Raw genomic sequence first — 14331 nt, 5'->3', positions numbered from 1 at the left:
CAACCTAATGGCCTTCTATGATGAAGTGACTACATCAGTGGACAAGGGAAGAGCTACTGATGTTCTCTATCTGGACTTCTGTAAGGCCTTTGACATAGTCCCCCACAACGTCCTTCTCTCTAAAGTGGAGAGAGATGGATTTGATGGGTGGACTGTTCGGTGGATGAGGAATTGGCTGGATGGTTGCATCCAGAGAGTAGTGGTCAACGGCTCAATGTCCAGATGGAGATAGGTGACAAGTGGTGTCCCTCAGGGGTCCGTATTGGGACCAGTACTGTTTAATACTTTCATCAATGACATGGACAGTGGGATCGAGTACACCCTCATCAAGTTTGCAGATGACACCAAGCTGAGTGGTTCAGTTGACACGCCTGAGGGACAGGATGCCATCCAGAGGGTCCTGGACAAGCTGGAGAAGTGGGCCCGTGTGAACCTCATGAGGTTCAACAAGGCCAAGTGCAGGGTCCTGCACCTGGGTCGCGGCAACCCCCAGTATCAATACAGGCTGGGGGATGAAGGGATTGAGAGCAGCCCTGCAGAGAAGGACTTGGGAGTACTGGTGGATGAAAAGCTGGACGTGAGCTGACCATGCGCTTTCAGCCCAGAAGGCCAACCATATCCTGGGCTGCATCAAAAGAAGCGTGGTCAGCAGGTTGAGTGAGGTGATTCTCCCCCTCTACTCTACTCTGGTGTGACTCCACCTGGAGTACTGCATCCAGGTCTGGAGGCCTCAGTAGAGGAAAGATATGGACCAGTTGGAGCGGGTCCAGAGGAGAGCCACAAAAATGATCAGAGGGATGGAACACCTCTCCTGTGAGGACAGGCTGAGAGAATTGGGGTTGTTGAGCCTGGAGAAGAGAAGGCTCCAGAGAGAGCTTATTGTGGCCTTTCAATACTTAAAGGGGGCTTATATGAAATATGGGGACAAACTTTTTAGCAGGGCCTGTTGTGATAGGACAAGGGGTAATGTTTTTAAACTAAAAGAGGGTAGATTCAGACTAGATAGGAGGAATAATTTTTTTACAGTGAGGATGGTGAAACACTGGAACAGGTTGCCCACAGAGGTGGTAGATGCCCCATCCCTGGAAACTTTCAGGGTCAGGTTGGACGGGGCTCTGACCCACCTGATGTAGTTGAAGATGGCCCTGTTCATTGCAGGGGGGTTGCACTAGATGTCCTTTAAATGTCCCTTCCAACCCAAAATATTCTATGATTCTATGAATATTGCTTGTTGTTCAGCCATCACCATAACTAACACATTTTTTTTCTCTATTCCCTTGGCCCTGTCGTGTAAACTGCAGTTTGCCTATATGTCTGGAGAGGTGTGCCACCTGCCAAAGAATTGAAAGCATAGCCCTGTCATTTGTCGCAGACTTATACAGAAGGTTTTGGAAGAGGGCAGTGCCCCCGGTCACCTGCAGTACATCAATCCCATTTTAGTATGGGGAAGCACTGCACACGAGGTGGAGAGCAAAGGCAAATGGATCATTGGAATTTTACTGTCAGTTTTTTACTACAATAAATATGTTAACTCCTTCGCATGGATCCATTTATTGTGTAGTAATAAACACTGCATTTAGTGTGTCTTGACCTAAGCTCCCACATTTAGCTGTTCAGACATTTTTATTTGAGAGAACAGTTTTTGATTTTATTCCTTGTAGGAAAAAGACTGTAGTCTGGAATAAAACTCAAACACTGAAACATGAGGAAGACAGAGTAGACATTTGAAACCAGTAGCCTGATTAAGTGCAGTGGACATGAAACAAGCCTTCAGTTTCTCCCTCAAAATAGATTATACCTGCTGATCACATTACAATATTTGTTACAAATCTCTGACAAATATGGTGACTGTGAATGAAAGGAGCAGCTTTGAGACATCATCGTTATTAGTACAAGTACATAGATATATGAATAGGTAAGCAATGTGTTAAAAAGTAGGCATTTGAAAACATAACAGGCTTTTAATGTGATTCAGGGGGTTAATTTGCCCTAGTGGGTGCAGGACACTTAACTGGAGTTGCCCGAAGTGTCTAATACTTTAAAGTTCAGGAAAAACTCCTTGATGGCTTATCCGTGGCCTAAGGAGACTGTTCAGTTTAAGGCGAGTGACTTCCAGCCTTAAATAATAATTGGGGAGGCATTCACAAATTAGATTTTTAGTTATTTTAAAATAAATGTAAATCCGGGGATAGAACAAACTTTTGTAAAGTAAGTGCATGAGAATGATGACACTATCAGCAAACTATTATTAAAATGAGTAATGGTTTGACCCTGCCTGAACACTTATGGATGGCAGTGAGCTGCTGTTAGTTTTGCTGTGGAAAAGCAACTGGCTGGCTGGAGACTGATTCTAAAGCTTTTGGCAGGTGCTGGGATGGCAGGTATAATAAGAATACCAAGAGCATCCTTCCTCCATCTGCTGAGGAAAAAAAGAGTTGGCTTCCTATTTTGTTGTAGTTCCATAGAGGGAAGTCATATGTTGTGTTCTATATCCTTGTGTGGCTAGTGATTTAATCACCTAGATCAGGTGTAAGCTTAGAGAAGAGGTTTGATTCTGCAGGCCTCCTTTGCTGTGTCATGAAGCCTAGTAAAACAAACACTCCTTTTTATGTATACTACTGAAAAGATGCAGCTCCACTTTGAGTGTTAAAGTTTGGTTTGTCCCTTTTGGACCAAACATCCAAACTGAAAGGATTAGCCTGGTAAAGAGATTGATAAAGAAACATGGAGATAAAATCTGAGAGGAAGAGGGAGAAGAAGCAAGGGGACCAATGAAGGAAAAGGGGAAAGGTAACACAAAGGTCTGAGACATCATTAGCCGAAGAATAAAGTGAAGCCAGGAAGCATGACTGGCATGTGAAGTGGATGACAGATTTTAATTATGTTGAGAATCACAAAGCTCAACTTCTCAGTAAACATTTACCATCTAGCACCTGAAAATACTGTTTCAGTGTATTTACTACTCAAGCTCAAGCAACCCTAATAGTGAGCTACAGCTTTAAAATTTAACAAAAAATGGTAATACTACAGCTACCTGTGGCACAAGGAGTTGCCAGTCGAATTAAGCTGTCAAGATAAGCACATTTTCACATGCTTAGCTGGTTAAATAGCTAGGTATATGCATCTCAGTTGCAGTGTTTAATGAAAAAAGCTTATGAATATTCAGGAAAAAAAAACTTTAGAAGATGGAGTTAGTTTGTAGTAATAAGTTCATAACAGATTGGTTGGCTTTGTTTTACATATATTGGGAGTGTGTGTCAGGAGGCAAGAAGAATTAATGTTTACAGGCAGTTTGTCTTAAAAGTGATTTCAAATGTATCAGTACAGAAATGCTTCTACAGGAACATCCTTTGTCTCCTCAGGATAGTGTTATGCAGTCTTTCTGGAGAATATGGGCATTCTGATACACAGCAACTAACACGGTGTCATTTGAGTGGTGCTTTCAAAGTGTGGACTGTATGTCAGTGGTCTGTGTAAGCAAGTAAATAAGGCAAAACGCTTTCATGTGTAGGCTTAAAATTGCTATACAAAGCTCCAAAAATTACGGGGAAGGGAAAGAGTTGAAAACTGCTTACTTAAAATGAACAACTGGACAGTTTGCACAAGTCTTTGCGTATCAAGGCTTCAAGTCATTCCAGTGGGTTAAATTGAATGTCATGGTGACCTTACCAAGAAGAAAGGCATTCCCTGAAGAGTCATGATGATGAAGAAAGCTGTCAGCTGTGTATAGCATGTGTACCCCGTGCATTCAGAGAAAGAACAGTTTGGGGAAATGGGTTGGTAGATAAAAGCATTTTATTTCCCAAATTCTCAATTTTTCACTGTGTCGTAAACTCATACTTAAAAGACTTCGCATGGAGAAGTTACTTACCTAATTTGATTAAGAACAAGAGATTATTTGGGAAGGGAACACATTTCTCTGCAAGTGGTTACAGTGATGTCTTTGGAAGACTGATGTACTTGACATAATCAATATATGACTGAAAATTACTTTTTAGTATTTAAAACTTAGAACAAAGTGTACTTAATTAGGTTTGTATTGTGAAACTTTTTTTTTTTTCATTAAGACTGTTTCTGTGCTTTAGGTGAAGGCACTGAAAGAGAAGATTGAATCAGAAAGGGGGAAAGATGCTTTTCCAGTAGCTGGCCAAAAACTAATCTATGCAGGTAATGGATATTCTGAAGATACTCTGTCTGAATCTACCTTATTTTTAATGTTGTTCTTTGACTTTGAGTCAAAGTGTTAAGTCTTCTAAAGATCATAAGTTCTGAAATGCAAACAGGTAAAAAAAAAAACAAAAAAAAAAACAAACACAAAACCAAACCAACAGGAAACCTCGTTGTCAAAGGGAACTTGTAATTTTGAATCAGAATTTTTCAGATGCACATCAGAACAACAGATGTTTGACTGTTGTTATCTTTGCTCTTATAGCATGATATGCTAACAGCTTTATTCCTGGGTGGGGTATGCTGGCTGAAGTAGAAATAGCTTTTGTTACAAGGATTCAGGATTTAAGCAGATCACATCTCACGTTCTGTGTTAACTCTTGTCTTTTGTTCAGTTTATGCTGTGTATAGCTGAAGCATTCCTGTATATACCTTAGAGAATTAAAAATCAGATTATTTCTTTTGTGTTAAGAAAAGAAACCCACCACCAAATCCTTACTATACAAAGGTACTTTCAATACTTTTAAGCTGTCATTAGAAACATGTATTATGTGCTAGCAAAAAGCAAGCTAATGCCAGATAAAGACATGAAATTCTTTATTTGAGCTAACATAGTTTGAATTTTTTTTGGCAATATTTTTTTGCTGTTTTTTACCTGGCTTATCTATTCTGGCAGTAATACACAGATCCAGTTTTTTGTTCTCACTTCATGTCAGAGCTTCAAAAGTTCTATTCCAATACCCCCTCTAGTGCTTTTTCCTCTCAAACTGTGCTTGAAAGAAACTTTGGTGGTCTTTTTACTTCTTCAGTGTACTGCTTTGTAAACAGTATTGTTTTTCTACTTCTAATAAGCTAAAGCCACTGATCACAGCAGAAAGATGCTAATGGAAAAGAAGTCGGGAGTCTCTCTGTGTTTGTACAGACTCCTCAGGACTATGTTTCTTAGCAAGTGTTATGTCCCTTGTACTTCAGTGAAGGGAATGCCCATCAAGAACATGAAGGTAAAAGTCGCATGTATAATGAAGAAATATGAACAAGGCAGAAGGCCTTGTGCAATATGTATAATTGCATGACACTCTTAATGTTATGTTTCTGTGATTAAAAAAATCACAGGTTGCATAAGATCATATGATGTGACTCGAATATTTTCAGAAGCCAGAATTTATCTGCAGCATTGTATAATCCTCTCAAGCAGTAGGAAATGTGGGAAATAAGATTCAGAATAGAAGACCATCCAAAGATTGATTGTATTTTTTTCTTGGACAAGAGATACAACAAGGGTGTATTGATGACATTTTTACTTTAATTAAAATGAGCTTTAGAATTTTCATAGTTTGGTAAAGCAGAGTGATATCCCAACTGAACCTGATTAAAAGTATACCATTTGTTATTAAAAATGCTTGCAAATTTTTTTTTAAAAAAGGTTATGCTAGTCAGCGGTAAGGTAGATGTGTTGTGTTGTCATCTGTATTAGGGTAAATTCTAGAAACCCCGAGAGTGCTGTGCCCTGGGAAGATAGGATGTCTGCATATATACATTGTGCAAGCTGCTTCCCCAAAGTGCCTGTAAACCAGAAAATTGTAGGTAAACCTGTGTAGGTTCTGAGTCAGATGCTGCACCATCTGCTACAGTGTTACTACTACTGCTGTACATGTTAATACGTTCTTGAGTATTTGAGCTGCAAGACTGGTGGAACCAGTAGAGAGTAGGACAGTGCCACCTCATTTGTGTTCCAGGTGCCATAATGCATATGCATTGCTTCATTTCCTTGCAGTCATCAGGGTAAGGATGTGTCCTGCTAGGTTACAGTTAAGTATTAGGTTACAGTGGTGTATTACACTACCACTAAGAATGGTTATGAAAATGTGTATTTTCCTCTTGAAATAGGGAAGTGGTCCTTGGCACATCTTCAGAAGATGAATCATTTAAAATCATAAAATATTTCCTGAAAATTCTGTGGTATAAGTAGATGCTATAAAACTCACTGAAATACAGACTTAATTTTCTGATTCGTGGTACTGCATCTAACTCAGCTTATCCAAAAAAAAAAAAAAAGTCTATGTGGTTTAAGGTGTTTCTGAGTTCTTGTAGAGGCAAATCTATTTTGCCCCAGTACCATCTCTGCTTATGAAACATCAAAAGTGGTAGTGTAACAAATTAATGTTTCTGGTTTTGTCTGATCATTTTTTTCTTCATCCTGTCAAGGTGGAGGATATGGAATGGTTCTAGCTTTTTCTGATGCTTTAGCCTTCTTTTAAGAACAAATTGTTAAAAGTTGCAAAGTCACAAACTTACCTAATGCAGGTAAACTTAGCCTGTGGCAGGGACCTGCAGATAGTTTACTGCATCTGAGGAGCAAAGAGAAGATAAGCAGGAAGGAATATTCTTGCTGTGTGTAGAGTGTGTAAGCGGGAATAAGTTATTCAGTTAAGCTTATTGTATGCTAAAGCCTTTCCTCTACATTACTTGTATCTGTGTTAAAGGTCCAATAAATCTTTCTCTGGATTTAACGCTTCCGTTTGAAATGATTTGAAGCATCTTCAACACTGATGGCAACAGCCTTCAAGCTAACTAGTACTGTGGACAACATAGGAGGAAAATTACTTGTAGGTCTACTGCCAAAGCTTAATAGCCAAAACAATTTGTAGGGTTATTAATGTTTATAAATCTGCATAAAATGTGTTTTTATGTTTTGGGGTTTGGTGGGTTTTTTTTGGAACTGTGTTTATATGAGGGAGTCCCTAGATCATCTAATGATCTGGTAAATAACTGCTTCTTAATTTGTATCTGTTTAATTTGCCAGGTAAAATCCTTAATGATGATACTGCTCTTAAAGAATACAAAATAGATGAGAAGAGCTTTGTGGTGGTTATGGTGACAAAAGTGAGTAGTCCTTATTTTTTAAAAGAAAATTGCATTCATTTCATTCTTTTTTTCATTATGGTGAGTGATTGTATATGCCTATCATTAAAACCAGTGGAATTTGATCATGTGAAAGTTTTGGTCAACAGTAAAAATAAATGCTTGTGTGAATAGATAAGAAATACTGCTACACAGTCCTAGTTTGCCTGCGCTGATTGTTGTTGCTGTTCTGTGCTGAATGTTTACATCAAAGAAAAAATTTGCCAGTGGCTGATATTACTGTTTCTTGTCTCTGTGCTATTTTTCCAGGGATATTATTAAAAGGAAGAAGGGAACCTAGATAGTTAGTTACTGAATCCTCTGTACAGAACTCTTCCAGTCTTGCCATGTTGCTTTTCAAAACTCATGGCTGTTTCTTTTGTCAAGCTCAGCAGCTTAAACCAGTAGAAAAAGGATATATATGCCAATCAACAGACCTCTGAGTTTTGAATGACTGCAATGGTGAATTAAAGGGAATGACTGTGACATGTATTTGAAGTATCTCTCCTCTTAACCAGTCATCAGATTGCTTCCGGGAATCAAGCCACTGGTGTTCTAGGCATTCCAGACTCTTGGGATCTCAGTAAAACTGGCTTCATCTCTGCCTTGAGATATGAAGTTAATTTTGGAGTTAGAGGTCCTCCTCCTGACAAATAAAAACTATATTCAGTTGCCCTTCACTTCTGTCTGGTATTGGCTCATTAGATTCTCTGTTTGAACGTAACTGTTATTGCCGTCTTCCTGACCAAAGAGTGTTCTAGTCTGTGATTTGCCTGGAGAAAAGGCATTTATCAGTACAAGAAAACAGGTGCAGATAGTATTTCAGAGTACAGCTTTCATTTTGTTTATAGCAGAAGAAACACAGACCTCCATGAAGAACTGGTCAATGCAATACCTTCTTATATTAAAGGACCTGTGTTTTGGCGTTGGGCATTTCTTCCATGTTAAGGTCTTTTTGCTAAGTCTTTAAGCTCAGTTTCCCTTTCCTTGATTCTTTTCTGGATAAGGCATGCCCTGTCACTTAAGCACAACCGCTAACTTTGATGCTCAGACGTGTTTCAGTGTTTTTCTTTGAATGCTTCTTAAAATCTTTATTGTGCCCATCATGGTGGAAGCTATTCATTCTCAACCTCTCCTTTCCTTTCAGACAAAAGGAGGAAATATATTTTTTTGTAGTTTAAGCAAACATTGTCAGAGAGTGATTCACCTTGAATAAGTAGTTGTGTTTTGTTAAAGTTCAACTATTTCTCTTGATAAGGCAGAGATGGGGTCAGCCTTGTCAATCCTTAAGGATATTTGTAGGTAATGGACTACAGTGCTACAGCTTTCAAAAACGTAATTCCATACTTTATCTGGAAGTTACATGCATTCTGAAAAGTGTAATTTCTATTTAATGAGCTTAATACTGCATCCGAGCAAAATTCATGTTTCCAATAGAGATGTGAAGATTAAATCACAATTGTAGGCAAGTATTACCCACTCTTAAATTTGTTGCTGTAGGTTTGGTAGTCCTTGATTCTGCTGGATTTTTGGTGCTCACTACAGAACTCAAGTATGTGAAGTGTTATTTATGTAGTGCTTTGAATGTAAAGAGTGCATAAGTAAAACTTGTTGCAGGTTAAGTTTAAATTTTTTAGCATCTCATTTTCCAGTAAAGAGCATTCATAATGAAATGTGATTTCTGTCTTTATCACTTTTCCAAATTTGGGTGGTGAGAGAACCTTATGTTTGTTACGCTTGTCAGATGTCTTTTGACAACTGTTTTACTTTCTTCTGAAAAATGTGCTTTTGTAAAACACAAGATTGTTATCACGTTTAGAGTAGTGCGGTCTGTAAATACTTAGATCTTATCTTTGCATTTCACTTCATACTCAAATAGTGTCACTGCTTAGGTGTCTAAGTAAGTACTTTAGTGACACTGTCAGTTGCCTGTTTAAACACAATAAAAGGCATTATAGATTTAATGTCTTGCAGTCTTTTAATGTTGTGCTTGATGTTGAGGCAGCAGCGTCAAATGCAAATGGTCTTAAGAGAACGTGATGTGTTGACTATAGAAAGCATGGGTTTAGGAGCTTTTTACTGTGTCTGAATTCTGTTGTCCTCCTATAGCCCAAAGCAGCAGCTGGAGTGACTCAGCAGTCAAACACTACTACGGCTATAAGCTCAACAACGGCAGCTCCCACTCCAGTCACTGCACCAATCCCTGCTGCTGCCCCTGTGCCAGCTCCTGTCCCTCCACCACCGGCACCAGATGCAGCTGCTTGTGAATCTGCACCTGTGGGTGCTCCTAAAGAAGAGAAGCCAGCAGAAAAACCACCTGAGGAACCAGCTGCTGTCAGTCCATCATTAACTGACAGGTATGAATGAGCCTCCAAAAATGGCTTCCCTGTCCATTTCTGTTGCTTCTAGTTTTGATTTTAAGCTAAATTTTCTATTACAGTGTTAGTCCAATCATTTTCTCTGTTCTACATAATGTTTCTTCTTTCTTAACTGTAACTTCACTCTCTGGCTCAAGTATAACGTTACTGATGGTAAAAAGTGCCCCTCCCCGCTTACACCTTCTGCTGTGGGAAGCGTGGTCTTGGGATTAAATGTGTGGAGTGGAGAGTTAAATGACACAGGGTTTGTGCTCCCGTTAGGCATTTCAGAGTTACTGTGGCACACGTTTAATTACAGACTGAGGATATTCAGCTGCGTGGGGATCATCTGTTCACAAAGCTCATAAAGACTTGAGAGGGATGTGTCCTGTCCTGTTCATAGACCTCTGATTGTGTTTTGATTCATGTTGGTTAGATTTGAACTGTAAGTTCTTTATTGCTGTAAGAGTCTTTTAATTTCTGGAAAGAACTTCTTCTTCCAAAATGTGGGATATAGTATTGCTCTTAATCATGTAATGTCTTAAAGCTACAAGCTTATTTGTTCTGAATGCTCCTTGGCCCATCTGCAGATAGTTGTGGGAGCTGGGATAGCTTTTAACCTCAATTCTCTAATTTTAAGAAAGTCAAATGGAAGTTAGAGGTTTCATCCCTGTTGTATACTGTGGCCTTTTTTTGCTCACTTTAAGTTGCTTAATTATTGTGTGGGATAAAAATGTTGTCAACTGTAATTTAATGACCCTTGAAGTGCTGCATAGCATCGAGTCTTCATTTTTCATACACTGGTTTCAATTATTTGTGTGTTATTTATGTGAATACTGGTGCACAAGACATTAATTTTTGATGTGGTTGTATTTAAACACCTTCAAATATTCATTTGATGATAAGGAAACAATTGCCTAATATCTTGAAAATGTCATCACAAATTTCTTGCACTAAATACCCTAATTGATGATTTAATTTTGCAATTCTGAGAAATGGACATCTTTTTAAAATGGAACACAAATGAAGCTTCATTTATCAGTTGAATAACTTAGACATTTTTTTAATGTTAATGGGTGGGGTTTTTTGCTGCTCAATTTGTCCAGTAGGTTCAAAGATTAGATTAAATCTTTGATACTGAAACAGCACTTTCCAGGTTTTCCATGTACACATTACAGTGTTGTAAAACTGCAGTAAGGGAGCCTCAGTGTATATACTTAACAGGAAGCAAGAGAATAATTTAACAAATACATTGTAGTTACCGCCTGCCTTCAGTGAGTACTGCTTGTTTCTGATTTGCTTTAGAAGCTAAATTACTAAGGCTGGTGAAGATTTATTGAGCCATGGCCGGGCAAGCTGGTGTCCTGTTTCGCCTTTGATCTTTTTTAGTTGTAAATCTTACTAGTGATAGATACTAGTGAAGCATTCTTGTTGGAACAAATTTTTTCTTACATAAAAAAATGCATCACTGTAAATACCTTGTTAGGTTTTTAGTGGCATCTTCTGAAAACTGATTCAGATTAATCTGATGATCTTTCACTGGCTTGATAGGAGTTGCTGACTCTGATAGCCTGATAGATGCAAGGCTGCTGCAGCTCCATGTCCCGAGGTCTATCAAGTGTCAAGACTGAACATGTATTCCCAGTATATACACACAATATGTATATACCTATATACCTGGCTCGCTGCATAGGTCAACACAGGGAGGAAAAAAACAGCACTCAAGCAACCATACAACACCAGCAGTCGCATCCTGTTCCCCTCTGGCTACTCGGGGCAAAGCCTACTAGTGCAAAATACATATGTACAAACATACAAATGAACAATATGAATTTCTCCAGTAGGTGGCCGTAGACAGTCTATTCCGATAGCTGGCCCTAAGATCTCCCAGTCTCCCAAGTTTTTGGTACCTGGGCATGTGACTGCCTGAGCCCCGCAACCTTGCTCCAGTTGCTGATACTCAGATTCCCTTTGCACGTGTACGTACACGTGCACACACAGAGGAGCCATCCAGGAACTGGCTGTAGACATGCACTGAACCTGGTAGCTAGTCCCTAGATGCCTTGGTCTCCCAGTTGCCTCATTCGTGGACACAAGAACAGGTCTCTCCACTAGCTCATTGAGGCTTATGACCTTATCGGTAGCTGACCCTCAGATGTTACGGTCTTTTCAGCAGCTCCTCTCTGACCCTCCAGTCTCCAGCAGCTGATTCTGACTTACAGCCATTCAATACACGGCTCTCAAGCATCTTACCCTACTCACTGTAGTCAAGCTTGATGCTTGCTAGTGATTACATACACGCCAATGTATGTGTCCACACAGAATATGCATGCACTCTAGTCTCTTCGGTTGCCAACAACGCAGGCACATGGACCCCTGCGGCCCCTTCTCCAGTTGCTGGCACTGAGTCTTCCACAGTGTCTGGTCTCTGCAGTTGCTGGCTCTGCAGATGGGTGGATCACTGTGACTCATGGTTCCCTGTCCAGTTGTGGGCACTTAGACTTCTATACACACACATGCATGTAGTATAGAGAGACCCCCCAGCATGAAAAATAGTTAGAAATGGAATTTAATTAGAAGGCAGGATCCACTGGTGAACAGGTGCAGGGCATGGCCAGGCAAGTGCTGTTTACATGTGACTGGCCCTTTTTCTCTTCGCTCTCTTTACCCATGCTCTTCATCTGCAGGGTGCCTTGATGCTTCCCTTTCCCTGCCTTTGGTTCTTCCCCTAGATATCCCATAGTAAGTCTTGCACAATCCCCATACACTTTTTCTTGGCACCCTGTGATGAGCCACACTACCCTGTATTCAGTAATGCCCTTGATCTGTAAGAGACCTGGAGAGCCTCTCCCATTGACCCATCAGGGGTGTCACCCCAAGACCAAGGGGCTGATGCTTTTAAGTTGCAGCTCTGGGAGGAGCCAGGAAAGGGGCACCCTTGCCTCTGACTGTGTTAACTGGTGTTCCTCTGCCTGGTGGTGTGCCTCTGTGTTCCTTGGTGTTCATGGAGGTGAGCCTTTAATCCTGTAATTTAACAGCTTTGATAATTTGAGATGGAGTAACTGCAAATATTAGCAGTTTATATTCCTGGGAGAGTAGGATACTGAGATTTTAATAAGTGCTTACCACTGACCTCCTTGGGTCCTCATTGAGGTCAAACTGGTGACTATGGGAAGCAGTTAGTGAGACTGTTGCGTGCTTTTGAAAATCCACCTTGTTCTCCCACCCTTTAAAGCATTCAAGCAAGCAGATGGCTAATCCCTGAGCAGATGGGCAAGAGCCAAACTATTGGGGGGTAGGGGGGAAGGTTGGCCTTGTGTTAAAAATGGTAGCATTGTAAATTTGTAAAATCAGGTCTCACTATAAGACCAAAAGAGAGCTCTTTGGAAAGCTTTGTTGGTTTTTTAGAAACATAAGGGGCTATTAGAGTTACACCTGCTGCTGTTTTTTTTGAAAAACAGGAAGTTTTCCAAAGTTTTGTAATTACCATTGCACTTGTCTTCATCTTACAGTACAACAGGTGATACATCTCGATCAAATCTTTTTGAGGATGCTATAAGTGCACTTGGTAAGTGGAGTGTTTTTTTAATGTAGACATTATTTTGGTGCAGCAGAAACAAATGACGGATTAGCAGATGTTGACATTCTCTTCTGTATCTGTCATTGTTAAAGTTATAATCAAAGTACTCTTCTCTAAGACCTGAAGTTGGTATCTTAGAACCAGCATCAAGAACTTCTTCACTGAAGAATATTTCACTTCATATATTTTTATTGTGTAAAAGGAAGATTCTTATCATTCCTGTTTTTTTCCCCTGTTTGCCTTAATTTCTCTTCTAACTATTCAGTTTGAAGTGGCTTGAATAGAAGACCGGACGTAAATATGTATACACTTTTCTTTTCACCTTTGCCTTCCCAGTGTGCAGGTCTGATAAAATGGCTGCCTTTATTATTCTCATGTTCCAGCTTTGACAGTACTGTCTTTTGACACATTTAGATTAGATAAATTCACCAAATCTGCTGCTGTCTGGGTTGAGGAATGAATGCCTCCATACACTTATCGTCAATTCACTTTTCTTTTGACAGTTTAAATATCTTTGTTTCTCAGTGAAATAAACAGGGTAAAAACAATAGGAAGTTCTGGTAGCTAGGAAATTACTAGGCAAACCCACAACTCCTTACTCCTACTTAAATTTTTTGGAGGGGATTTTTTTTTTTTTAGAGTGTAGCAGATTAAGGCACAAATAAGGGGGAGGTGGGTTTTTTATTTTGTCTTATCTCTGTGAACATTAAGCTGCAACTTGGTACAAAAAGTTAAACTAATTAAAGAGTTTCACTGACATTTTTGTGTAGGGGTGTGTGGATATATCGGAGGCAGGTGTTGTGATTAACCAACCCAAGGTGATTTAGGAGCAGTAGTAATTTTTTATGTGTATTGGTGGTAGCCACCAGGTTTAGTGTGTGTAACTGCAGCTTAGGTCTTATGTTATGACCTACTGTTTTAGGCTGAAGAAATGTATGAGCTGAAACAGCTGATAGATACTGTAGGAGACAACCAGTTGAGTTCTATTACATTTTTGAAGTGACTGCTGCTACCAAAGGTGCTGCAGGCTTCATTAACCATTCATTATACCTTAGTGGCTGAGAGATGGTCTTTGCAAATACTCATGTTAACAGTAATGACCAACAAGTTTAATTAAGCTAGTGGTCTTGATTCAGTATCTTCAGAATTGAAAACAAAAATCTCCTTTAAGTGTAGCAGTAGAGCATCATCTCACTACCCATTTTATGTGAAAGTTCTTTGATTGGTATCTGATACAGTAAACCCACATGTCCCTAACAGTTTGGAAATAACAGGCATTGAGTTTTAACTTCCCGGGTAAGCATACTGCAAGGGTTATATGCCAAA

The 14331-nt window shown here is 39.6% G+C and overlaps 1 protein-coding gene across 3 annotated transcripts in view; it reads left to right on the top strand.

The window, feature by feature from the left end:
- RAD23B (RAD23 homolog B, nucleotide excision repair protein) overlaps nucleotides 1-14331 on the top strand; it is a 45620-nt gene that overhangs the window by 17805 nt on the left and 13484 nt on the right. For 2 of the 3 annotated variants that reach the window (XM_072859800.1, XM_072859799.1), the window contains exons 2-5: nucleotides 4086-4167; nucleotides 6971-7050; nucleotides 9178-9425; nucleotides 12938-12993. In XM_072859800.1, coding sequence (XP_072715901.1) covers nucleotides 4086-4167; nucleotides 6971-7050; nucleotides 9178-9425; nucleotides 12938-12993 — 466 coding nt within the window. The remainder of the gene's footprint in view (nucleotides 1-4085; nucleotides 4168-6970; nucleotides 7051-9177; nucleotides 9426-12937; nucleotides 12994-14331) is intronic. The other variant, XM_072859801.1, reaches the window with a different exon arrangement.

Source organism: Ciconia boyciana, chromosome 4 (assembly GCF_034638445.1).
Source record: "Ciconia boyciana chromosome 4, ASM3463844v1, whole genome shotgun sequence".
Lineage (NCBI taxonomy): Eukaryota > Metazoa > Chordata > Aves > Ciconiiformes > Ciconiidae > Ciconia > Ciconia boyciana.
Note: the sequence above shows the minus strand (reverse complement) of the source record. Positions and strands in the feature narration are given on the sequence as shown.